General features: G+C 42.3%; 2 protein-coding genes and 1 long non-coding RNA gene across 5 annotated transcripts in view; 1 reads left to right on the forward strand and 2 right to left on the reverse strand.

The window, feature by feature from the left end:
* The first annotated feature begins 55 nt into the window (after nt 1-55).
* On the forward strand, nt 56-11,105 carry LOC148130057 (uncharacterized). The gene is made up of 3 exons (XR_015750377.1): nt 56-105; nt 4,632-4,750; nt 11,038-11,105. It is a non-coding gene; the product is annotated as an uncharacterized LOC148130057 (long non-coding RNA).
* On the reverse strand, nt 1,909-23,386 carry CRTAM (cytotoxic and regulatory T cell molecule). 3 transcript variants are annotated; one of them, XM_087970135.1, is made up of 11 exons: nt 23,298-23,386; nt 16,496-17,640; nt 11,077-11,223; nt 8,800-8,952; nt 7,598-7,741; nt 6,166-6,330; nt 5,655-5,744; nt 5,430-5,519; nt 4,621-4,767; nt 3,834-3,920; nt 1,909-2,930 (listed from the first exon to the last, which is right to left on the reverse strand). In XM_087970135.1, the coding sequence occupies exons 2-11, from the start codon at nt 16,542-16,544 to the stop codon at nt 2,797-2,799; spliced, it is 1,206 nt and encodes a 401-aa protein (XP_087826261.1). In that variant the 5' UTR covers nt 16,545-17,640; nt 23,298-23,386; the 3' UTR covers nt 1,909-2,796. The 3 variants fall into 3 exon arrangements, with proteins under 3 accessions (XP_087826261.1, XP_087826260.1, XP_087826262.1); XM_087970134.1 differs by having other exon boundaries at nt 5,628-5,744; XM_087970136.1 differs by lacking the exons at nt 16,496-17,640; nt 23,298-23,386 and adding an exon at nt 12,335-12,731.
* UBASH3B (ubiquitin associated and SH3 domain containing B) overlaps nt 19,353-23,869 on the reverse strand; it is a 68,650-nt gene continuing 64,133 nt past the window's right edge. Inside the window, exon 15 of the mRNA XM_026681922.2 lies at nt 19,353-23,429. The gene's annotated coding sequence lies outside the window, so the exon portion shown is untranslated. The remainder of the gene's footprint in view (nt 23,430-23,869) is intronic.

Below are 23,869 nucleotides of genomic sequence, written 5' to 3' on the forward strand. Positions count from 1 at the left end.
GCCGCGCCGCCCCTGGGCTCGGCGCGAACCAACTGTCCGGTAAGAGAGGGGGGAATGGAGGGGAAGCAGCGTTCTTGAGCTTCCGTCTCGGGCTCCGGGAAGATGGTATGGTCCAAAGTCTGTTTGTTTTGATTTGCTTTTGTTTTTGTTTTTGTTTTGTTTTAATCCAAAGGTTTAGGACAGGGGTGTCCAACCGTGGCAACTTTAAGACTTGTGGACTTCAACTCCCAGAATTCCTCAGCCAGCAAAGCTGGCTGAGGAATTCTGGGAGTTGAAGTCCACAAGTCTTAAAGTTGCCAAGGTTGGACACCCCTGGTTTAGGATGTAAACCAAGTTGGCAGTTTTGAAGTTTTTTGAGGGAGGGGAAACATAAGAAAGAAAAGGAGGGAAGGAGGGAGAAGGGAAGGGAGGGAGGGAGGGAGGACTGATGATATTATCTAGTTTGGTAATGAAACGTCTGCAAGAAAACAACCAAGCTCAGAGAGCACCAAGGTTCTCAACAGTTGAGTTGCAATATGGAAGCAAGAAAGGGAGGAAGAAGAAAAAGAGAGGGAGGGAAGCAAGGAAAGGAGAAAGGAAGAAAAAGAGATGGAAGAAAGGGAGAGAGGGAGGAAGGAAGGAAGGAAAGGAATAGGGAAGGAGAGAGGGAAGCAAGGAAAGGAGGAAGAAAAAGAGATGGAAAGAAAGGGAGGGAGGGAGGAAGGAAAGGAATAGGGAAGGAGAGAGGGAAGCAAGGAAAGGAGGAAGAAAAAAAGATGGAAGAGAGGGAGGGACGAAAGGAAGGAAAGAATGGGGAGGGAGAGTGGGAAGGAGGGAGGGAACCAAGGAAAGGAGGAAGAAAGAAAAAGATAGAATAAAGGGATGGAAGGAGGAAGGAAGGAAGGAAAAGGAGGGATTTTACAGGGCAATTTAGTCAACAGTGCTAATTTCTCTCTCTCTTTTTTTAAATCAAATCTGCAAATGGTCTGTCTTAGGACAGGCCCTCTTTCCTCTCTGTGGCACATTTGAAGTGTATGCTTTTTCCAAAAAGGAACTGTGTTTGATGAAAATTAAGCCCTAATTAATATAAGATAGGTTGCAAACCTCCACATGACTAGTAGGGGGCGGTCTTATCCCCAAACCTGCTGCCTTCTCCTGGTTATCTTGATTTCTGAAGCTTGGATGCGCTATACAGTATTTGTCAAATGGATACTGTACTCCACTGTGCTTGCCATGTAGGAGCTATTATTCTAACCTTCCTTTTAGGGAAGTTTAAAAGATTTATTGGAGTAATATAATAAAATCACTTTATTTATTCATTCATTCATTCATTCATCTATTTATTTATTTATTAGCTTGATACCCGTGCTTCGCTAATGAAACTATGTGGTCAGGCCTAGTTTTTGGGGAGGAAAATAATGGGGGTGGGGGAGAGAAATTCTGCCTCTGCCTATCAGCATCCACCAGTATTCACCTGGCTAGCGTCCTGTCAGAGTGTGAGAGAGTTGAGGGCTGTTTGGAAACCGAAACAATATTTGCTGTGTGAGCAAGAAGGAGACAGCAAGGAGCCTGGCTGTGGCTTAGCTCAACTGTTCTGCACTAAAAGCTGGTTGCTGCTGTGAAAGTGAAAGTGAAACTCCTCTGCTTGTGTTTTGCATTTGGAGCAGATTTCTCTTAAGGTGGGGAGGGGGAGTAGCGCTCATCAGAGCATGTTAATAATAATAATAATAATAATAATAATAATAATAATAATAATAATAATAATAATAATAATAATAATAATAATAATAAAATAAGAAATACTAATGCTCTGATGGTCATTTCGAAAAATCCTTTCTTAGTGAGCCCCTAGAAGCCAAGAGGAACCTACATGCCAAATTTCAAGTTTGTAGGCTTTACGGTTCTGGAGATTTTGTGATGATGCATGAGTGGTATTTCTCTTTTATATTTATTTATTTATTGATCAAACATGTACAAGATAACAAGTATAGATATGAACATAAACAAGAACAAAGGGCGTATATACAGATAATTGGGGACAGTAAGACAGGGACGGTAGGCACACCCCCTTTCAGGACCCCTTAGGAATGGGGTGAGGTCCACGGTAGACAGTTTGAGGTTGAAGCTGTGAGGGGTTGAGGCTGTAACCACACAGTCAGGTAGGGCTTTCAGGCGTTGACCACTCTGTGGCTGAGGTTGTATTTTCTGCAATCAAGTTCAGAACAGTTTACCTTGAGTTTGTATCGGTTGTTTGCCTGTGTATTGTGGTTGAGGCTGAAGAAGTAGTTGACTGACAGGATGTCACAGCAGACAATTTTGTGTACTATGCTTAGATCGGACCACAGGCGGCGCAGTTCCAGATTGTCCAAGCCCAAAATTTCAACCCTGGAGGCATAGGGAATACTATTGTGAATAGAGGAGTGGAGTACTTTTCTTGAAAAATACCTCTGAACCCGCTCAATTGTGTTAATGTCTGATATACAATGTGGGTTCCAGGCGGACGAGCTGTATTCGAGAATTGGTCTGGCAAAGGTTTTGTATAACCTTTGTATATCCCGAAATTGTTAAGTCCACACGAGGAATTTCAACTCCTAAATAACAACTGGCATAAGTTCCCAAGGGCTTTTATAGTATCATTATTACTTTATTTGCAATACTGTTCTGAGATGCATCTTAGTCTAGGAGGGTCTCATCTGAAATCCTCTCCAATCTGGATTTTTAAAGAGATAAATTTTGCAGAGAAGTGCAGCGCAGGAATTAAAATAGGAAGAGAAGACAGTTCCTGCTGTTAAACACAGCACAATATTGTCCTTAGTGTCACATATCCGTTTCTTTAAAGTGGGACAACTCTTTTTCGAAGACTGAAGAATCCTGACTTCCTTCTGAAGGTTTTGACGTCCTGGTATATGATTCTTGAATTACATACTTCTCGCTGTTCCTCCAGGGGATCACTGCATAAAATAAAGACACAGGTCATTGCTATTTCAAGCTCATTTCTTTTTACTTCTGATCCTAGCTCATATTTCAGTCCAAAAACAGCCAGTAAAAAACAGATACAGATTGACAGAGTTGGAAGGGACCTTGTAGGTCATCTAGTCCAACCCCCCCCAAGCAGACCCTACACCATTTCTGACCAGTGGCAGTCCAGTCTCTTCTTGAAAGTCTCAAGTGATGAAGCTGCCACAACTTCTGAAGGCAACTTCTGTTCCTTTGGTGGATTGTTCTCACTGTCAGAAAACTTCTACTTATTTCCAGGTTGAATCTCTCCTTGTTCAGTTTCCATCCATTGTTCCTTGTGTGGCCTTCAGCGGCTTTGGGAAATAGCCTCTCTGTGGCAGCCCCTCAAATATTGGAAGACTGCTATCCTGTCTCCCCTGGTCCTTCTCTTCACCAGACTAGCCATGCCCAGTTCCTGCAACCGTTCATCATATGTTTTAGTCTCTAGTCCCCTTAATCATCCTGGTTGCTCTTCTCTGCACCTTTTCTAGAGTCTCAACATCTTTTTTATAGTGTGGTGACCAAAAACTGGATGTAGTACTCTAGTTGTGGTCCTACTAAGGCTTTATAGAGTGGTATTAGTACCTCCCTTGATCTTGACTGTATCCCTCTGTTAATGCAACTTAGGATTGCATTAGCTTTTTTGGCTGCCACCACACACTGTTGGCTCATATTTAGCTAGTTGTCCACTAAAACTCCAAGCTCCCTCTCACAGTTACTGCTATTAAGAAATCTGGTTTCACCCAGTCTATCTGTGTATTCCATAGCAATGGAACTGCACATTTGTTCACACTTGCTTCTCTTAATTCCAACTTCTGCGCTGCCTGCAAATGTGAAGAAATCCCATTTATACATACCGCATGTATTCTTCTTGAGTCTGGCAAGAGCTTTATTTGCTTTAGGCCTGTAACTCTCAACGGGTTGTTCAGAAACATTATTATTTTCTATATTAGGGAGTGACAAGAATGAGGTGCAGAATATTAGGCCAGATATCTGTTGTGAAAAGGCAGATTTAGCTCACATACTTATTGATAGTCCTTGATTTATGACTGGTCATTTAAGCAATAGCAATAGCACTTAGACTTATATACCACTTCACAGTGCTTTTACAGTCCTCTCTAAGTGGTTTACAGAGTCAGCCTATCGCCCCCAACAATCTGGGTCCTCGTTTTACCCATTTATTCATACCTATTTCCTGTATTCTTACTCATGTTTATACTTATACCTATTTTCTTGTAAGCGGACAAATAAAATAAGCATGGGATGTGCTTCTGGGCTTCATCTGCTCCGTCAGGCCTTTCTCCCTGCTCCTTCTAATGTTAACTCGGGAACAGGCATAGGAACGATTGACGAGTTGACAACTGGCTCAAATCTGACTGACATTTGCAAACAACCACATTGGAATTTTTAAAATCTACTATACAAATTCAGGAAAGTGAAAATCAACTGCTGTGGCAGACAAAGTCTACTGTTCTCTGAAGAGGTTGAAGATCGTTTCCCTCTAAGAGTGATTTTCAAAACCTTGAAGCACCACAAGAAATTTGGTGGTGGTTGAACACAGGCTTTTTAGAAACTTTTGGGCACCTGGGTGGAAGAGGAAACTATTCCCAATATGTATTAAATTCTTCTTTTTTCCCCTCTTACCTTTTTTCCAGTCCCTGTGTGCTTTCCACAGTTTCACCACAAAGAGAAGGACCATGATGAAGAGAGCAAGAAGGAGAATAGATACAAGGCCTGGGAACAAAAGGTTGGCTTGTTCCCCCACAAAGCCTCTGTAAGTCATATTTGTTTCTGTTTTGGGGGGAGAAAAAGGAACAGAAAACATTTGAGTTTTGCCATCTTTAGCTTCTATTTCCTAGCAGAAAAATATTGGGGGTTATGAGAGCTGGAAGATCGTATTTGTCCACCAGCTGAGCTTCCATGGAGTAAGACGGCTGGCTCCACCACACCAGCATTCTCCAACTTGCTATTTCCCAGAAAGTTCTGGACTATACACAGAGTTGTATAGTCTTCAAGGGGTCTTGAAGGTCACCTAATCCAACCTCCTGCTCAGGGCAATTTCTATACTAGGAACATCATTCCAAATCAATTAATAAGAACAACATGAACCCATCTGGAATGTCATTAGTTTTGCTTTAGCTAAGTGTCTGAATCCAAATTGTGATTTATAGCTTAGTGTACTGAGCGTACCTACCTAGCCAAGAAAGACTATTTATAAACCTCAGTTTATACAGAATTCCATGCCCATATACACTTAGTCCACTTAATTCCAGAAAGTTGACTAGAGAAACACAAAAAGAGCATATCTTTTAAGCGAATAGTCTGAAATGAAAACTTTATCATCTTCCCTAACCTCTTCCGTGACACCAAGCCTCTGGCATCAGATCAGGAAGGAGACCAAAGAATGAAAAGCATACCAGTTGAACATTAGGAGTAATGTGGGAGCAACTTACTATTGTTTGCCCAAACGTCTATATCTGTACTTGGGAACAGTTTTTGCGTGGTTGGGTTTCCTTCTGTTACATTGAATATTGGATTGGATTCTGTGGAAGGGATGAAAAAGAGGGTTATGGAAAGGAGAAAGGATAAATGTAACCGATTTTGTTAAGGAGAAGAACTGGAAGCAAGTTGGGGGTGATGTCCAGAAATACCAGAGAGGATCAATGTTGTAGTCTTACCGTTGGTAGTATGAGAACTTTGAGTTTCTGCCTCCTTGGTTGGAGACAATGCTGGAATGCTAAAGGTTTCTTCTGTCTTCTGTTTTTGTTCTGAATATGTGGAAGAGAAAACAAGGAAGGCTATTAATGCTCAAGCATAACATATATAAAGGACAAAATGAGAGAGTCCTACTAGATTAGAAGATCCATTTAGATCAGTCTCTCTCTCTCTCTCTGTTTCTCTCTCTCTCTGTCTCTCTCTCTGTTTCTCTGTCTCTGTCTCTCTCTCTCCTACAACAGTCATAAGTGTGAAAAATGGTCATACGTCCCTTTTTTTCCAGTGTCGTCGTAACTTCGAACACTCACTAAATGAACTATTGTAACTGTTGTGCAAAAGTTATAAGAGCTGGCAAAGTTTCCCATAATCATGTTGCAGCACATCTAAATGGTTGTGTAATTCCTAAGAGGGTCTTATTTATGCTGTTTATTTTTTAAACACGTTCTCCATCCTGCTCTCAAACTCTCCACTTACTGGCATGGTCCAGGTGCAAAGTCACAGTTAAATTTCTCTTTCCTAAGGCTTTGTGGTGTATCACACAAGAAACGACAGAGCCCCGGGGGAAGGCGTAGATGGACAACTCGCTTATGGAATGGAACCTCTTTTCTTCCAATTGGTGTTGAGTGTTTCCTAAAATGCCTTGAAGAATGCAAAAAGAGATAATGATGATGATGATAACAAAATAATAATAGAACTCTTTATTGACCAAGTGTGATTGGACACACAAGGAATTTGTCTTCAGTGCATGAGCTAATCAGTGTACATAAAAGCTATAAGTGATAATCATGATCATAGGACTCATAAAAATATATTTATCATAAATTCATCATAAAAATACATTCATCAAGAATCATAAGATACATAAAGATATATTAAAAATACATTCATCAAGAATCATAAGACAAAACACTTAGTGATTGTCATAGGATACGAAACAAGCAATCAACATAAATCATATTAGGAAAGTAAACAAAACAATATAAATCGTAAAGATACAAGCAACAAAGTTACAGTCATAAGTAGAAAGAAGATAGGTAACAGGAAAGATTAGAAGAATCATTGTAATACAGCCTTACTAAATAGTTTGATAGTGTTGTGAGAATAAGTTATTTAGCAGAGTGATGGCATGGGAGGAGAAACTGTCGCTGTGTCTAGTTGTTCTGGTGTGCAATGCTGTAGTGTTGTTTGAGGGTAGAAGTTGAAACAATTTATGTCCAGGATGTGAGGGGTCTATAGATACTTTCACAGCCCTCTGTTTGACTCGTGCAGTATACAGGTCCTCAGTGGAAGGCAGGTTGGTAGCAATTGCTTTTTTCTGCAGTTCTAATTATCCTGTTATAATATCAAAATAGGATAATTAGAACTGCATAAGCAAGACTAAAATATCTGGAGAGTGGATGCGGTAATACCTGGAGGTATCAGGAGAGAAGAGAGAACTATTTAAACACAAAGACCAACAAATAGAAGTAGAATGACAATGGCAAAAGAAAGCAAAGATAATACTGCGAGCAATTTGGTGCAATCCAAAAGCATCTGGAATAGTTGTTTTTTTTTAGAATGCTTAATGTTATTTTTAAGGAATGCGGATTATAAACCAAGTTCACTGCTTAATACAATGGACCCAACTAGTAAATAAACAAACGAACAACTTGTTATTAAAGCAGGTAATTGCTTAGTGTTTTTTCAGCGTTATTGAAGAAGGGCTATTAAAAGGCAAAGGATAGTCCGGAAAGATACAGATACAGTTTAACAGAGTTGGAAGGGACCTTGTTTGTCATCTACTCCTTGTTTGTCATCTAGTCCAAGCATCATTTCTGACAGATGGCAGTCCAGTTTCTTCTTGAAAGCTTCTAGTGATGAAGCTCCCACAACTTCCAAAAGAAAAATAAAGTTATTTGAAACATACCAAAGATTTCCATTCCGTTCTGTAGCAGCCAGGTGATTTGAGGAGCAGGCCAGCTTCCCTCAGTGGAACACCTTAAGACAATATTTTCTTCTGTTTGGTTTACTGTGGCCCTCAAATCCTCCAACAAAGGTCTGGAAGGTGGAGCTGTACAAAGAAGAGAATTCATTAGGTTGTAGTCTTCCTGTTAGAATTTTATTTCTGTTGAAAGGAATGGGACAGGATCAAGGTGGATTTGATTTAAATCAAGTCAATTTAAATCATGATTTAACTCACTAGTAAAAAGGCTTGATATAAATCAACTCAATTTAAATCATAATTTTTAAAGAGCACCTGACATCTCTGACCCGCTGTTGACAGTCCCAATATTGCAGAATAAACCACCTCATGCTACATAACTAAGCTCCATTTCATGCTGTCAGAGTGTTTGCAGCATGACTATTATTACGAGACAACCCAGGAGCAAAACACAGCACACAGAGACTTAGACATTTAACAGTGGTTTATATACAAGACATATGCAGAAATATATGTGGTAGGCAGATACCTGCAATCAATCTTCTTAACTCTACAAGGAGAACTCTGAAATGGATACAGGACACAAGGAGAGAGAAATACACTCCCTCTAATGGCTGCCTTATATAAGCACCTCTTAAAGAAGTAAAGACTTCTGTGGACCCCATACATAGTCTTAAAAAGGCAATACCCATGCTATGCTGATTCATGCTTATTGCATCAGCCTTACAGCAACTGGTCAGCCCTTAAATCTCAACACCTTAACACATGCTGAATAAACTAAATTATTAATGTCTCTTAAATAGAAAGCTATCTTTAGATAGATTTTTACTCCAAACGCATTTTATTAAAAGAAATTTGATAAAAAAAATTAAAAATTCGTTTTTTAAAAAAATAGTCGATTTTTATCCATCCTGGACAGGATCACCTCACCCGCATATTTGGAGGGGAGATATAAAACAAATGAACTATAAGATTACAGTTTATGACTACAACGGAGCCCAACATTTCCGTTGCTAAGTGAGACAGTTAAATGACTCTTGCCACAATCGTTAAGCGAACCACTGCGGTTATTAAGTAAGTAATAGGGTTGTTAAGTGAACCCAGAATGGCCTTCAGTTCAGCTCAAAACCATCCTAGCCATCTCCACAAGCCGCCATTCATTGAAAGGTAGGAGTTTCAGATCTTACCCCAAACTGTAACGTTCACAAGTTTGGTTCCAATATTCCCGCTATAGTAGAGACAAGTGAACAGTCCCTCGTCATGTCTTGTTACATTGGAAAGACGAATGGACAGCGAATCGTTGGAGTAATGCAGAAGTTGGTACCTTCCCTTTCCTGTGACTGTTTCAAAGAGAGAGATAAGTATTGGTAAGGTAAGGCCACACTTGGATTCCCGCATCCAGTTTTGGTCGCCACGATGTAAATAAGATGTTGAAATTCTAGAAAGAGTGCAGAGAAGAGCCACAAAGAGGATTAGGGGACTGTAGGCTAAAACATATGAAGAACGGTTGCTGGAACTGGATATGTCCAGTTTGATGAAAAGAAGGACTAGGGGTGACATGATAGCGGTGTTCCAATATCTCAGGAGCTGCCACAAAGAAGAGGGAGTCCATCTATTCTCCAAAGCATCTGAAGGCAGGACAAGAAGCAATGGATGGAAACTAATCAAGGAGAGAAGCAACCTAGAACTAAGGAGAAATTTCCTGATAGTTAGAACAATTAATCAGTGGAACAACTTGCCTCCAGAAGTTGTGAACGCTCCAGTGCTGGATGTTTTTAAGAAGTTGGTTAACCATTTGTCTGAAGTGATGTAGGGTTTCCTGCCTAGGGGTTGGACTAGAAGACCTCCAAGGTCCTTTCCAACTCTTCTCTTCTCTTCTCTTCTCTTCTCTTCTATTCTATTCTATTCTATTCTATTCTATTCTATTCTATTCTATTCTATTCTATTCTATTCTATTCTATTCTATTCTATGCTACTTTATTCTACTCTACTCTACTCTACTCTCTCTACTCTACTCTACTCTACTCTACTCTACTCTACTCTATTCTATTCTATTCTATTCTATTCTATTCTATTCTATTCTATTCTATTCTATTCTATTCTACTCTATTCTTCTCTACTCTATTATTCTATTCAATGCTACTCTACTCTACTCTACACTACACTACACTACATTACACTACACTACACTACACTACACTACAGTACTCTAATCTAATCTATCAATATATGGATGGGATTTTTCTGCAAACTCTTTCTTCTAAGCACTGAACTGGTTCTGGCTCAGTATGAAGGGATGAACCTAAACATGGATGGGATTTGTTAAAGAGGCAAGGCAAGGGGCATACAAGGCACCTGTACTGAAAATGAGTATGGAAGTAGCCCTTGACTTGGGACCAAGATTGAGCCCAAAATTTCTGCTGCTAAGTTGTTAAGTAAGTTTGGCCCCATTTTCTGGCCACAGTGGTTAAGTGAATCACAGCAGTTGTCCCAAAGGTGCTTTTTTTTCCCCAAGAGGCAACTGGACTTTCTTGTTTTTCTTTGAAGATGTTTCGCTTCTCAGATTAACAGAGTTGGAAGGGATCTGGTAGGTCATCTAGTCCAACTCCCTGCCCAAGGAGGAGACCCTACACCATTTTTGTCCAGTCTCTTCTTGAAAGCCTCCAGGGATGAAGCTCCCACAGCTTCTGAAGGCAACTTCTGTTCCATTGGTTGATTGCTCTCACTGTCAGAAAATGTCTCCTTATTTCCAGGTTGAATCTCTCCTTGATCAGTTTCCATTCATTATTCCTTGTCTGGCCTTCAGATGCTTTAGAAAATAGCTTGACCCCCTCCTCCTCTCTGTGGCAGCCCCTCAAATATTGGAAGACTGCTATCCTGTCTCCCCTGATCCTTCTCTTCCCTAGACTAGCCAGGCCCAGTTCCTGTAACCGTTCTTTGTACGTTTTAGTCTCCAGTCCCCTAATCATCCTGGTTGCTCTTCTTGGCACTCTTTCTGAATATTGGAAGACTTCTATCATGATATATGTGGGTATATGCATATGATACCTTGATTATGCTGCCTAGTTTGGGTTGTGAAACAATTGAAAGAAAATCATCAAGCCCAGAGAGCACCAAGGACTCCACAATGAGCAAATACTTTCATCAAAATAAATCAATAAATCAATACATGCTTGCTCAGGACATAGCTGTACCTCAACACAACTGAATATCATGAGGAGAGCTTTCTTGTTGAAGAGAGTGAACACTTTTAAGTATTTCTTTTTAAAAAAAAGAAAAGGAAGGATTGTGGAGGCAGTGATCAAACTATCAGAATTGCCCTCATCACACATCCTAACCCCAGTGTGGTTTTAAACCAAGAGGGCAGGTCGTGAAAATGGATTTAGGTCAGCCTATTGCAAAATCCCCTCCTTGTCTCCATCCAGTGGAAAAACGTCGGCGCCCTCATCCCAACTTTGACCTACCGTGCCAATGGTTGAAAAATATCGTAAAGCCGCTGGGATCCTTCCATTCTAGAGCGGAGGTGTTGCCTTTATTGTTGACGCAGTGGAGATCCAGATTCTGGCCTTCCTCCAAGCAGAGACGTTCCATGAGGACCTGGGCAAAAATCCCTAGGGAAGAAAAGGATTTGTAAAGAGTCACTCCAGGGAGACCCCGAGTTTGAGTCCTTTCGAGTAAAATACAAGCGTGCCCTCCCATCAGCCTCTTACAGAATTGCTACATTCCTCCAATCTCTTGGGGAAAGGTGCCTTTGACTCAATATGTATTCTTCTCTCTCTTTCTGTCTCCCTCCTTCTCTCTTTCCCTCTCCTTCCCTCCCTCTTTCTCTCCCTCCCCTCTCTCCCTCTTTTTTCTCTCTCCCTTTCCCTCTTTCTTTCTCTCTCTCTCCCTCTCTCCCTTTCCCTCTCCCTCCCTCTCTCTCTTCCTCTCCCTCCCTCTCTCTCTTTCTCTCCCTCCCTCTCTTTCTCTCCCTTCCTTTCCCTCTCCCTCCCTCTCTTTCTCTTCCTCCTTCTCTCCCTCTCTCCCTCTATTTCTCTCCCTTCCTTTCCCTCTCCCTCCCTCCCTCTTTTTCTTCATTCCTCTTTCCCTCTCCTTCCCTCTCTTTGTCTCCCTTTTTCTTTCTCTCCCTCCCTCTTTCTCCCTCCCTCCCTCCCTTTCCCTGTCCCTGTCCATCCCTCTTCCCCCCCCTCCCCCCCCCCCCTCCCCCCCCCTCTCTCTCTCCCTCCCTCCCTTTTTCTTTCTCTCTCCCTCTCCCTCCCTTTCCCTCTCATAAATACATATACACACACAGTATTGCAGCTGAATTCTTATTTTCTCCTAACACATCCTACCCATTGGCTGGACCTAATGCCTTGTGTGAACCAGACAGATATGGACTTCCTTACAAAGGTATTTGCCCAAAGACACTTAAACACATGATGGTTAGGTCCCAAAATTGATGCCAAGGATTCATTTATTCATTTTCATTTATTCTAAATAAAAAGGTCCATCCTCCAGGCCGTGAGCTTCCAAGCTGTTCACAATAAAAGAAGGTTAAAAGCACCCCATTTATCCCTCAACCCCTCCCAATTAAACCCATATTGCCAATTAAGCTAAAATCCTCAGCCCCAATCCAAGATCGAATAAATCCAAAATGCAAGGGAGAACCAGCCCAATCCAGGGGCTGAATTCTACCCACCCAAGGGCTGCTTCCATTCTATCTTTCTGATTCATTTTGCCCACCTAAAATAATCTTGCACTTCTACAAACACTGGAGTTTCCCGAAGTTGGTTGACACCTCCACCTTATCTGTGAAAAGGTGTCACTGTGGCTGAAGTGTGTCTTTTCCATAGGATGGAATAAATAAAACGTTCCAAAATGCTCATATCAAAGGGAAACTTTGTCAAGTTTTCTCCTGGGGGCTCAAGAGGCAGCATTTGTGGTCTTCCGGCGGACTCATCTTTAGTTTCACTGTTTCCTGCTGCAGGTCTGCTCGCAAACTGTGAAATGAGGCCGAAAGGAAACACGCACACCAACAGAGATTGGGCTCCAGAATCAATTATGCATTTCCTTTCCATTTGAGGTCTTAGAAAAACCAAGAGTGAACAAAAGACAGAAGGTGTGGTTGAAATACACGTAAGTGTGTATTTTAAATGGAACCAAGTATGTAGAGCAGGGGTCTCAAACTCAATTTACCTGGGGGGCACTGGAGGCAGAGTCTGGGTGAGGCTGGACTGCATAAGGGATTCCACAAAAAACATTGTTAAAAAAATATCCTCAAATGTCATCAACAGTTAATGATTTCTCCAATACATGAACTGTCCTGAACACATGAATGGAACATTGAATGAAGATCATGAACAGTTCCTGAGAACATGGCTTCTCCAGCTTACTCCCTGCTGCCAGAAACTTGACAACGCTTCCTCTCACATATCTGAGCCACATTTGGCTTGAGAGAGGAGGCACTTGAGACCCTCAGTTATGGCTTGAAGATGATCATCAGTAAGTCTGGACCTGTACTTGGACTTGTTAAAGTTCAGGGTGGAGAAGAAGCCACGATGAGGAACGGTGGGCAGGACTTCCTTCAGAGGTCCATTCCCCCTGCGGGCCGCACTAATATTATACTTTCATATCATGGTGGGGGCCACAGGATATCATCCTGCGGGCCGCAATTGGCCCGCGGGCCGTGAGTTTGAGACCCCTGATGTAGAGAAAAGAAGAATTAGGGGTTGACGTGATAGCAGTATTCCATACTTGAGGGGCTGCCACAAAGAAGAGGGGGTCAACTGTTTGAACAGAGGACTGGATTAGAAGACCTCCAAGGTCCCTTCCAGCTCTATTCTATTCTAATAATACTAATAATAGTATTCTAAAAGTGTAGGAGTACTACACTCCTCTGCTTGCAACAGAATACCCTACACCCGCAAGCTTGAAATGTTGGGCTTGGACAACCTTGAACGATGTCGGCTAATATTGGACTTAAGCGTAGCACACAAAATTATCTGCTACAATGTCCTACCAGTCAATGACTACTTCAGCTTCAACCACAACAATACAAGAGCACACAATAGATACAAACTCAACGTAAATTGCTTCAAACTCGATTGCAGAAAGTACGACTTCAGTAATAGAGTGGTCAATGTCTGGAATGCACTACCTGACTCTGTTGTTACATCCTCTAACTCCCACTCCTTTAACCTCAAGCTAACCACTATTGACCTCACCCCATTCCTAAGAGTTCTGTAAGAGGGGTGCATAAGTGCACAATCATGCCTACAGTCCCTGTCCTATTGTCCCCAGTTATTCGTACCTATTTCCTTCTATTCTTACTCATGTTTATACTTACACCTATTATCTTGTAAGCAATTGACAAATCAAATAAATAAATAAATAAATAAATAAATAAATAAATAAATAAAATAAAAATAAATAAATTCTAAATTCTATCTTACTTTCCAAAGCCCCTGAAGGCAGGACAAGAAACAATGGATGGAAACTGATCAAGGAGAGAAGCAACCTGGAATTGAGGAGAAATTTGCTGAAAATGAGAACAATTAACCAGTGGAATGGCTTGTCTCTAGAAGTTATGGGTGCTCTAACATTGGAGGTTTTTAAGAAGAGACTGGACAGCCACTTGTCTGAAATCGTATAGGGTCTCCTGCTTGAGTAAGGGGCTGGACTAGAAGACCTCCAAGGTCCCTTCCAGCTCTATTCTGATTAGTTGATTGATGTTGGAGAACAGAAAATGTGGAATCAGTCATTTTTCCCCACATCTGGCTTAGCATCCTCCCATCTACCCAGCATTGGTTCCAGGAATTTCCCAGGTTGAGTGCAGACATTGCCCTAAGCCAGGGTTGTCCAAAATGGTCACTATCAACCCACCATGGTTGGTGGGACTATCCATTATGGTTGTTATGGTTATTATTATTCATAGTGTTACTAGCAAATGTACTTATTATTAAACGATTTTCATCTAAGAAATGAACATGGCAGTGCGAGAAAGACTTTGAAAAATGGAGTGAAGAGATGCTACCTAGGGAAGGATAGGATAAGAAATAGAATAGCAGAGTTGGAAGGGACCTTAGAGGTCTTCTAGTCCAACCCCCCTGCTTAGGCAGGAAACCCTACACCACTTCAGACAAATGGTTGTCCAAACTCTTCTTAAAAACTTCCAGTGTTGAAGCATTCACAACTTCTGAAGGTATTAATTGTTCTGACTGTCAGGAAATTTCTCCTTAGTTCTAAGTTGCTTCTCTCCTTGATTAGTTTCCATCTACTGCTTCTTGTCCTGCCTTCAGGTGCTTTGGAAAATAGCTTACTCCCTCTTCTATGGGGCAGCCCCTGAGATATTGGAAGACTGCTATCATGTCACCCGTTGTCCTTCTTTTCATCAGACTAGACATCCCCAATTCCAGCAACCATTCTTCATATGTTTTAGTCTCCAGTCCCCTAATCATCATTGTTGCTCTTCTCTGCACTCTTTCTAGAGTCTCAACATCTTTTTTACATGGTGGTGACCAAACCTGAATGCAGTATTCCAAGTGTGGCCTTAGGAAGGCATTATAAAGTGTAATTAACTTTATAGAGATGATACAGTCCGCAACTGTGTAATAGGCAGTGAAAGAAGCTGAACAGAAACCCGTCCTAACTTCTCAGGCTTCAGAGGAAGCACTACAAGATTTGCCCCTTCAGACTTGCAAGACTGTTAATGTAGAATCACAATAAAGTCAGAGTTGCTGCAATAAAGGATAATATTTGTAGGTTAGTACTGAAATGTAGGGTCCCTGGTGCTTGGTTATTTCTTGCAAGAAAACAACCAAGCTTAGAGAACACCGGGGGCCCCCTAAGAGTAGCTCATCTCATCATAAACATTATAATCCCAACAACTGTGGCAACTAATAGCAGTAACTGTGACAGGATCTTGGAATCTAAGTGGACAGCCAGTTAAATAGGAGCCAGTAGTGTGTGACAGCAGCCAAAAAAGCCAATGCAATCCTAAATTGCATTAACAGACGGATACAATCAAGATCAAGGGAGGTACTAATACCATTCTATAAAACCTTAGTAAGACCAACACTTAGAGTGCTGCATCCAGTTTTGGTCACCACACTATAAAAAAAAACATGAAGACTCTAGAAAGAGTGCAGAGAAGAGCAACCAGGATGATTAGGGGACTGGAGACTAAATCATATGAAGAACGGTTACAGGAACTGGGCCTGGCTAGTTTAAGGAAGAGAAGGACCAGGGAAGACATGAGAGTAGTCTTCCAATATTTGAGGGGCTGCCACAGAGAGGAGAAGGGGGTAAAGCTATTTTCTAAAGCACCCAAAGGCCAGAGAACAAATAATGGATGGAGACTGAACAAGGTGAGATTCAACCTGGAAATAAGGAGAAATTTTCTGACAGTAAGAGCAATCAACCAAAGGAACAGAAGTTGCCTTCAGAAGTTTTGGGAGCTTCATCCCTGGAGGCTTTCAAGAAGAGAATGGACTGCCATCTGTCAGAAATGGTGTAGGGTTTCCTACTTGGGCAGGTGTGTGTGTGAGTTGGATTAGATGACCTACCAGGTCCCTTCCAACTCCGTTAATCTGTATCTAACTCCCGGCAGAGAGAAACATGAGTAATCCAACCCAATGACCCCAAAGATCTCATTCATTGAAAGAATCTTCATCCTTGAGAAGAGTCCATGCAATGAAGCCACCACCAGCTGGCCCTACTCCCTGAAGACCAAGGAGGACATTAGCTTGGTCTCAACACCCATTTGAAGGTGGTGAAGCTGAGCCGAACCTGATCCTAAAGCAGCTGCAAGATCCTCTACCAAGCTGGTTATCTGAAAGCCACCAAGATATCCCTAGAACCAAACGCTTGGCATGGAATTCGAGCAGACGCTCTGGGGTTACGTACCTCGCAGTGACAGGAAGGCCAGCACCCCGACTTGAGGAAGGCCAGTCATCTTGAGGTGATGCTTGATTAGCTTCCTCTCTCCTCTAGATCTCAGGGGGTTGCCCACGACATCTCCTTTTCAACAGAGCTGCAAAAGTCATGTACCATGACTTCATCAGTGACAGGTCGGCCCCCTTCCTCTTGACTCCTTCCCCCTCCACCCGTATCTTCACAGTTCCCTTCACAACAAAGAGACAACAGATCTCCACGCTTGTGGGTGGGGAAATCTACACCTCTCTCTGCAGAGTGTTCCAGACTTCGCTTTGTGGTCAGTGCTGAAGTGCAGCTCAACCACGAACTCTTTGACTATGAAATGGATACACACAAAAATTTGTAAACCAACCGGCACACTGCTTGTATACTTATGGAAGGAAGGTTGATGTTTTTATGTTTTGTTTGTTTATGTTTGTCTTTAAAAATCAATAAAAAATTTACAAAACCCCCCCCCAAAACCACCATGAATTCTTGCAAGATGCATTGTGCATGTGTCTCATAGCTTCCTGGTGGGTGTGTCCCAAATTGCCTCTCGTACAAATGGGGCAAGGAAGCCACGTTACACTTCTGCAGGACAGGTCAACTGCTGGTTCCTTAAGGAACATGGATTTTTGTCTTCGGTGAACCACAATGCTCCGGTGACATCTGTCTTCCTGTCTATCATCTCTCTCTTTCTCTCTCTATCATCTTTCTCAACCCTGATGCTAATCATAACCATTACAAGCTATTCCTGGTTACTTCCACTTGCAAACGCATTGTCATGTTGAATTGCAGCAGGCAGAGAGCCCCAGGGCCTGTCTGTTTCAGCCTCTCCTCCCCCCCCCCCACCCCCGTACTTCCCCAAAAATCATGGACATTCTTCCAAGTAGCCATGTCAACCTTTGTTGTGGCCCGCCAGCAGGTAGCAGAGCTGGCAGCAGAGTCAAACAGTGAGGAGGTTGGGGAGGAACATGAAGCCATCCTGGAGGCTGAGGAAGGCTCGGACGAGGGCTCTGCATCAGAGGCAGAGATGGGGCCAGGGCAGTTTGACAGTCATCAGATGCCTTTAGAGTTGGACAGCAGTGAGGCGGGGGAGCGGCTGGAGCCGGTTCCCAGCCTGCGCATGCACAGAGCTGCCAAAAGAAAAGAAGAATTATGAACTAAGGATCGACGTGGGAGTAAGGCCACAGGTGAACAGTAAATAGCCCCTCTCATAGGGATTAAAAGAGGAGCAAAAGGGGAGGGGCTTTTGCAGGAAACCATTCATTCATTGCAGCGGTGTGAAGATCTGCCTGTGCATCTCAGAGACATCTCAGTGCCAAGCCCTTCCTTGTCAGCACTGCATTTGGAAATATTCACTCCAAGCTAGATAAGGTCTGTGCTCCTAATTTCACCCTTGAAGGACTGTTTGCCAGGCCTTTGGCTGAAGGTGAATGCAAGAAATTCACCTTCGTTTAATAAAAGGGGTTTTGCTGGGAAAGCCTAAGTCAGAACAACCTTGCCCTAACACTTTGGTTTGCACAGATGTGGTGTTGCACTTACCTGATTGATTCTGCTTCCGGCACAACCCCTTCTGAGTAGTGCTACCTAATTCCTCCTGTTATTCAAACCATGTTTATCCCACGTACTAGCCCAAGGATTGCGTTGCATTGGTTTTCTAGTGCTGTTGATGGACTTCAGAGGAAGTGAAAATGGGACTGTTCTTGCAAATTAGATGTATAAAAAAAGTCCTGCACCTTGCAATGAAGTGCAATCTTGCCAACCCCAAAAAAACTGGGCATGGCTAGTCTAGGGAAGAGAAGGACCAGGGGAGACATAAGAGCAGTCTTCCAATATTTGAGGGGCTGCCACAGAGAGGAGGGGGCCAACTTGTTTTCCAAAGCACCCGAAGGCCAGACAAGGAATAATGGATGGAAACTGATCAAGAAGAGATTCAACCTGAAAATAAGCAGTTTTCTGACAGTGAGAGCAATCAACCAATGGAACAGAAGTTGCCTTCAGAAGTTGTGGGAGCTTTCAAGAAGAGACTGGACTGCCATTTATCCTGTTTTGGTGGGGGTTGGACTAGATGAGCTACAAAGTCCCTTCCAACTCTGTTAAACTTGAACCGTCATCTTTTTAAATCCCTTTTTGGCCTGTGGGACTCCCTCTCTCATAAATTTTATTCAACTTGCAATGTCTGTTCCTTAGCTACGATGCGAAAGGGAGAATAATATCCATATTTTTTTGGTATTGTACCCTTTTAGAAAGGGTTTAGAAAAGGTCTACCGTATCCTGTTTTAGTTGTTCTTCTGGCCAAATTGGAAATCACCATATGCGAACTCAATTAGGGGACTAGAGACTAAAACGTATAAAGAACGGTAACTGGAATTGGGTATGTCTAGTTTGATGAAAAGAAGGCCCAGGGGTGACATGAAAGCGGTGTTCCAATATCTCAGGGGTTGCCACAAAGAAGAAGGGAGTCAGGCTATTCTCCAAAGCACTTGAGGGCAGGACAGGAAGCAATGGATGGAAATTAATCAAGGAGAGAAGCAACCTCGAACTAAGGAGGAATTTCCTGACAGTGGGAACAATTAATCAATACAACAATTTGCCTCCAGAAATTGTAAATGCTCCAGCACTGGAAGTTTTTAAGAAGAGATTGGATAATTGTTTGAAATGCTAGAGGGTTTCCTTCCTAAGCAAGGGGTTGGACTAGAAGACCTCCAAGGTCCCTTCCAACTCTGTTATTCTATTGCATTCTAATTGTTCCCAGACCTTGCACCAAATAATATGGTGGGGAGACAGTGAAAACCCTTTCGCAGAAGGAACACAAATAAAGAAATGTACACTTTGAATAGTGCGGTTGTGAGAAACTGAGACCGATTTCTTTTATTGAGATCAATTTCTTTTAAAATGACAACATGTGGAAATTGAGCAGTAACAGAAAAAAAATTAAGCAGCAATTCTCTCCTTTAAAACACACACACACACACACACACACACACACACACACACACAATTCACATCCAAATGAAAAATCTGCAAAAGGAGGCATAGGATTTCTCTTTCATACCAGATAACACTCTCAAAAACCTAAAGCAACTATAAACAGGACGTTGCTTATTTAGCACCAATCCCTTGAACACAAAATCTTAGTCCACTCCAAACTCCCTGCAAACTCTTTTAAAAAACAAAACAAAACAACAATAACAATAACCAAAAAAACACAACGAAAAACTAATATTTGGTTGCGGGAAGGAGATTAGGTAAACCTTTCCCAAAGATTCCCAAAATATATATTTTTGCATGTCATTCTTTTTTTTAAGATTCTTTGCTTCCCATTTCCCTGAATTCAGCAGTTTCCTTTCGAGAGAGATGTACTGGCTGGGAAAACAGCCCTATCACACCTGAGAAGTCTCCCTTCCCCAAATCAGTGCGCAAAATCGCTAACATGCTATAAAAGAGCTACTTGGTGTGGGGGGGAAATGGACATTTATCCAATCGCCCGTACAGAAGCGTCAATAGTAACAACTGAGTAAGACCCTGGAATGTGTACTTAGCGAACGAGGTTTGATACATGAAGGATTGACCAACTTTGGGGATGGATGCTATGCAAACATTTTTTTCTCTTTTGTACAGTACATCATTAAGTATGAACAACCTGCAAGCTGTCAGTGCAAAAAAAAAAAAACACCTACAATTCCCACCCCAATTAAATACATATCAGTCAACAATAGGTCGGTGTTGATTGTCAAACACGGTTTCAAAGATCACAAAGACTCTTCCAGAAAAACCAGCCTGAATAAGCTAAACTCTCATTTTTAGAATATCTGTACATAGCCAAAAATATTTTAAATTACATACATACACACATGTATGTATGTATGTGCAGGTGTGTGTGTATATACACATATGTATACATTCCCAAAAATACTAGCAGCAACCAACTGCATAATACAAGGCCTACAATTGCTCTTCCTGCTCTCGGCGGCAACTTCTCGACTGTACATCCCTGGTTAAAAAGAACGTTTTTCAGAAGGCCTTGCTCACTTTTACATGGGTAGAATGTACATAATTTAAGTAAATTTACATATTGCACACAAGGAGCTCTCAGGGATCGGTGCAGTGTCCTCTGCTACCCTTGGCAGAAGCTCCTTTTTTAAAAGCAAAGTTATTCTATATATATATATATATATATATATATATGTAAGATGCAAATGGCAATTATTATTTATTTGAACTGGCCAGCCACGTGGCAGCTATGTTCAGGGCTGGCCGGCCCTACCCTTTGGCAGAATTCAGGAAGGTGCCAACCAAGGTTTGGGAGGCATAAGCTCTGCGCCCAGAGAACCGACTTGGTGCTACCTAAACTAGTCTTTGAGCCTTTTGAGGTGCAGTCGGGAAGGAGGTGGCAACGGAACCACATCGCCACTGCGGTTGAAGAAAGATTCACCTCGGCAGTTGGGTTGACTTTGGTAGGCGGATTAAAAGAGAGCATCGTTTTGAGCCGTTACTTTAGGGGAGTACAATCTTTCCGGTGGAATTGAAGCGGATCGTTCCACCATTTAAGCCACTTGTAGAACTAAGGACATGATGGCGAACCTATGGCACGCGTGCCACAGGTGGCAAGTAGAGTCATTTGTGTGGGCAGGCGAGCCACAGCCAAATTTACCTGCACTGCTCACGCGCATGCCTCCCACCTGATTTTCGACCCGTTTGAGGCCATTTTCGCCCTCCTGGAGGCTTGAGGGAAGCCTCTCACCCTCAGGAGGCCGAAAAACGGGGCTTCTGGAAATACCGGAAGTGCCGAAACGGGCCCGTTTTCAGCCTCCCGGTGCATGTGCGGGGGGCGGGGCGGTGCTCATTGCATTGTGGGTGCTTTCGGCACACCACAACAAAAAGGTTCACCACCACTGCACTAAGGAATATAGGTCATCCTTGACTTAACAACCATTTGCTTAGCAACTGTAGGGAGGGCTGACAAAATGACTTACAACCGGTCACGCAATCAAAATTGGCAACCGATATATATTTATGACAGTTGCAGGCGTCCCATGCGATGGCCATTTGCGACCTTCCCAAGGGGTCTTCAATGGGGGATGTTGGTTTTGCTTAATGTCCGTGTGATTCAATTAATGACAGAAAAAGGACCGTGTGACTCATTTAACAACTGCATCACTTAGCAATAGAGGCTCTGCTCCCAATTGTGCTCGTACATGGAGGACTGTATGAACCATAGTTAACCAAGTTAGTGCTGGCGTAACTTACTTGTCAGAGGCTGTATCTGGCTAGGGTCAATTTCATGTCTGGTGAAACTATATTTATAGTCCCAACCAGACACACACACACACATAAATACTTCCTTGGAGTTTTTGTACTGGCCTTGAACGTAGTTGAAGGTAAAAGTTGTATCCTAAATGCATGAAAAGTATCGCGTTTTTCAAACAATTGGATAAACCAATTGTTTATCAATTCCACGTAGCATTTAAACGTACCTTAAAACGGCACCGAGAAACTGGCCTATTTGAATCTTAGGAACCCCCATTTCTGCGAATTCTGAACTCGCATCTTTTGGGTGCCCTTTTAACGATACAACCTCTCTTATATCAAGTTACGAAGTAGATTATTTTTTTTCCTTGTTCTGTTAGCAAAACCTCCCCTCTATAATTCCCGGTCCCCAAGTTCACAGCAGGAAACCACAACAGGCACCACAATTATTTTGAATACTCCAGATTACCATCCAGTTCAATCCCATTACTAGATATATCCAGGACCAGATCCTGCCTGTTTCATGGGTTTATCTAATGAGCTGATCCAGTAGCAACTATGCTTAGATCATCCTCCATCCTCTCTCATTATGTCTCAAGAGTCACAGACGGGAGCCCTTCCATCTAAGACGGTTGCTTTCCTCTGCCTCGGGATAGGACCGGCTCCGTGTACAAACCTCCACAAAGCGAGAACACTTTCATTTGTTGGTTTGCACAAGGAACTCTGAATTGCTCCTTGCCCCTCCAAAAATACCAGTTAGAACCGAAATATACAAAAACGAATGAAACGAGACCATTCAAACCTTTGCAAGATACTGATCATTGTAAGAGGCTTGTGAAGTTTGAAAAGTTGATATTCTGATGCGTAAGGGAGGGGGGAAAATGTGGGAGAGGAGAATAAACGTTTATAGAAAACAATCATTGTCCTGCAGGCAAAAGCCCAATCTGTCAACTAAAACATATTCCTTTGGTCTTTTTAGTTGCCAGCAGAAAGGGAGTGGGGGAAAGCAGTGCATTCCTTAAATGCCTCAGATAATCACCTTGGCAGCCCAAAGCTATCGGCGCGCAGGAATATTACTGGAGAGTATGACTGATGACTCTTGGCTATGGATGTATCCCATTGGAGAATATACATCCAGGGGGTGGGAGGAAGACCAGGGTCAAGGAGGAAATGAATGATGTATTTTAGAGTCGGCTGCACCCAGCTAACGCTGAGATGGTCACTCCTAATAAATCATTTTTTTTTACTCTGGGAGATGCGGCTAGAGATTTATGATTTGAATGGGGGTGGATTTGTTAGAGGCCCTGACACAATCAATGAAAGGAGGACTTAACAGTGACTTTTCTGAGAAATATTTACAAAAAAGAAAAGAAAAATGCGTGGAAGAGCTGACTCGTGAGGTTTAAGACGATGGCTTTAAGGACCACGAAACTGCACATTCAACGTGCCCACCCAACCTGCCCATCTTTACGTTGTAGGTTCAACACCGTTGACTCTTAATTACCAAGAGGTGCTGATCATGGCTGAAAGACATCCTTACCCATAAAGTAGAGAGTTTCTCCAGTCTCTAACTAGACAATTGTTTTCCCTTGAGGTTTCTCAGTATGGCGAGATAGCGCAGCCAGTTGTTATCAACCATTTGTTCAGTAGCCATTCCCAGTTTGCAATGGCGCTGGGAAAAAAAAAAGGTGACTAATGCCCATTTCCCACACTTACGACCATTGCAGCGTGATCAAAATTCAGACGCTTGGCAAATGGCTTCATATTTATGATGGTGGCCGTATCCTGGGGTCACATGATCCCCTTTTGCGACCTTCTGACAAGCAAAGACATTGGGGGAAGCCAGATTCACTTAACAACCGAGTTACTAACTTAACAATGGCAGCATTTCACTTAATTGTGGCAAGGAAGGTTGTAAAAAAGGGAGCAGAACACACTGAACAATTGTCTCGCTTAGTAACAAAATTTTGGGGCTCAGTTGTGGTTGTAAGTCAAAGATTACCTGGATTTTTTTAGTGTGCAAACAAGGTTTCCCTGTGCAAAAATCTCTCTCCTTTTTTTTTTTTTGCATTCTGATTCCTTTTGTTCATTTCAAATATCAGTTTGATAACC

This window comes from Notechis scutatus, chromosome 7, assembly GCF_049901735.1.
Source record: "Notechis scutatus isolate UNSWTSFEM ecotype Mainland chromosome 7, rNotScu1.2, whole genome shotgun sequence".
In the NCBI taxonomy this organism is placed as follows: Eukaryota; Metazoa; Chordata; class Lepidosauria; order Squamata; family Elapidae; genus Notechis; species Notechis scutatus.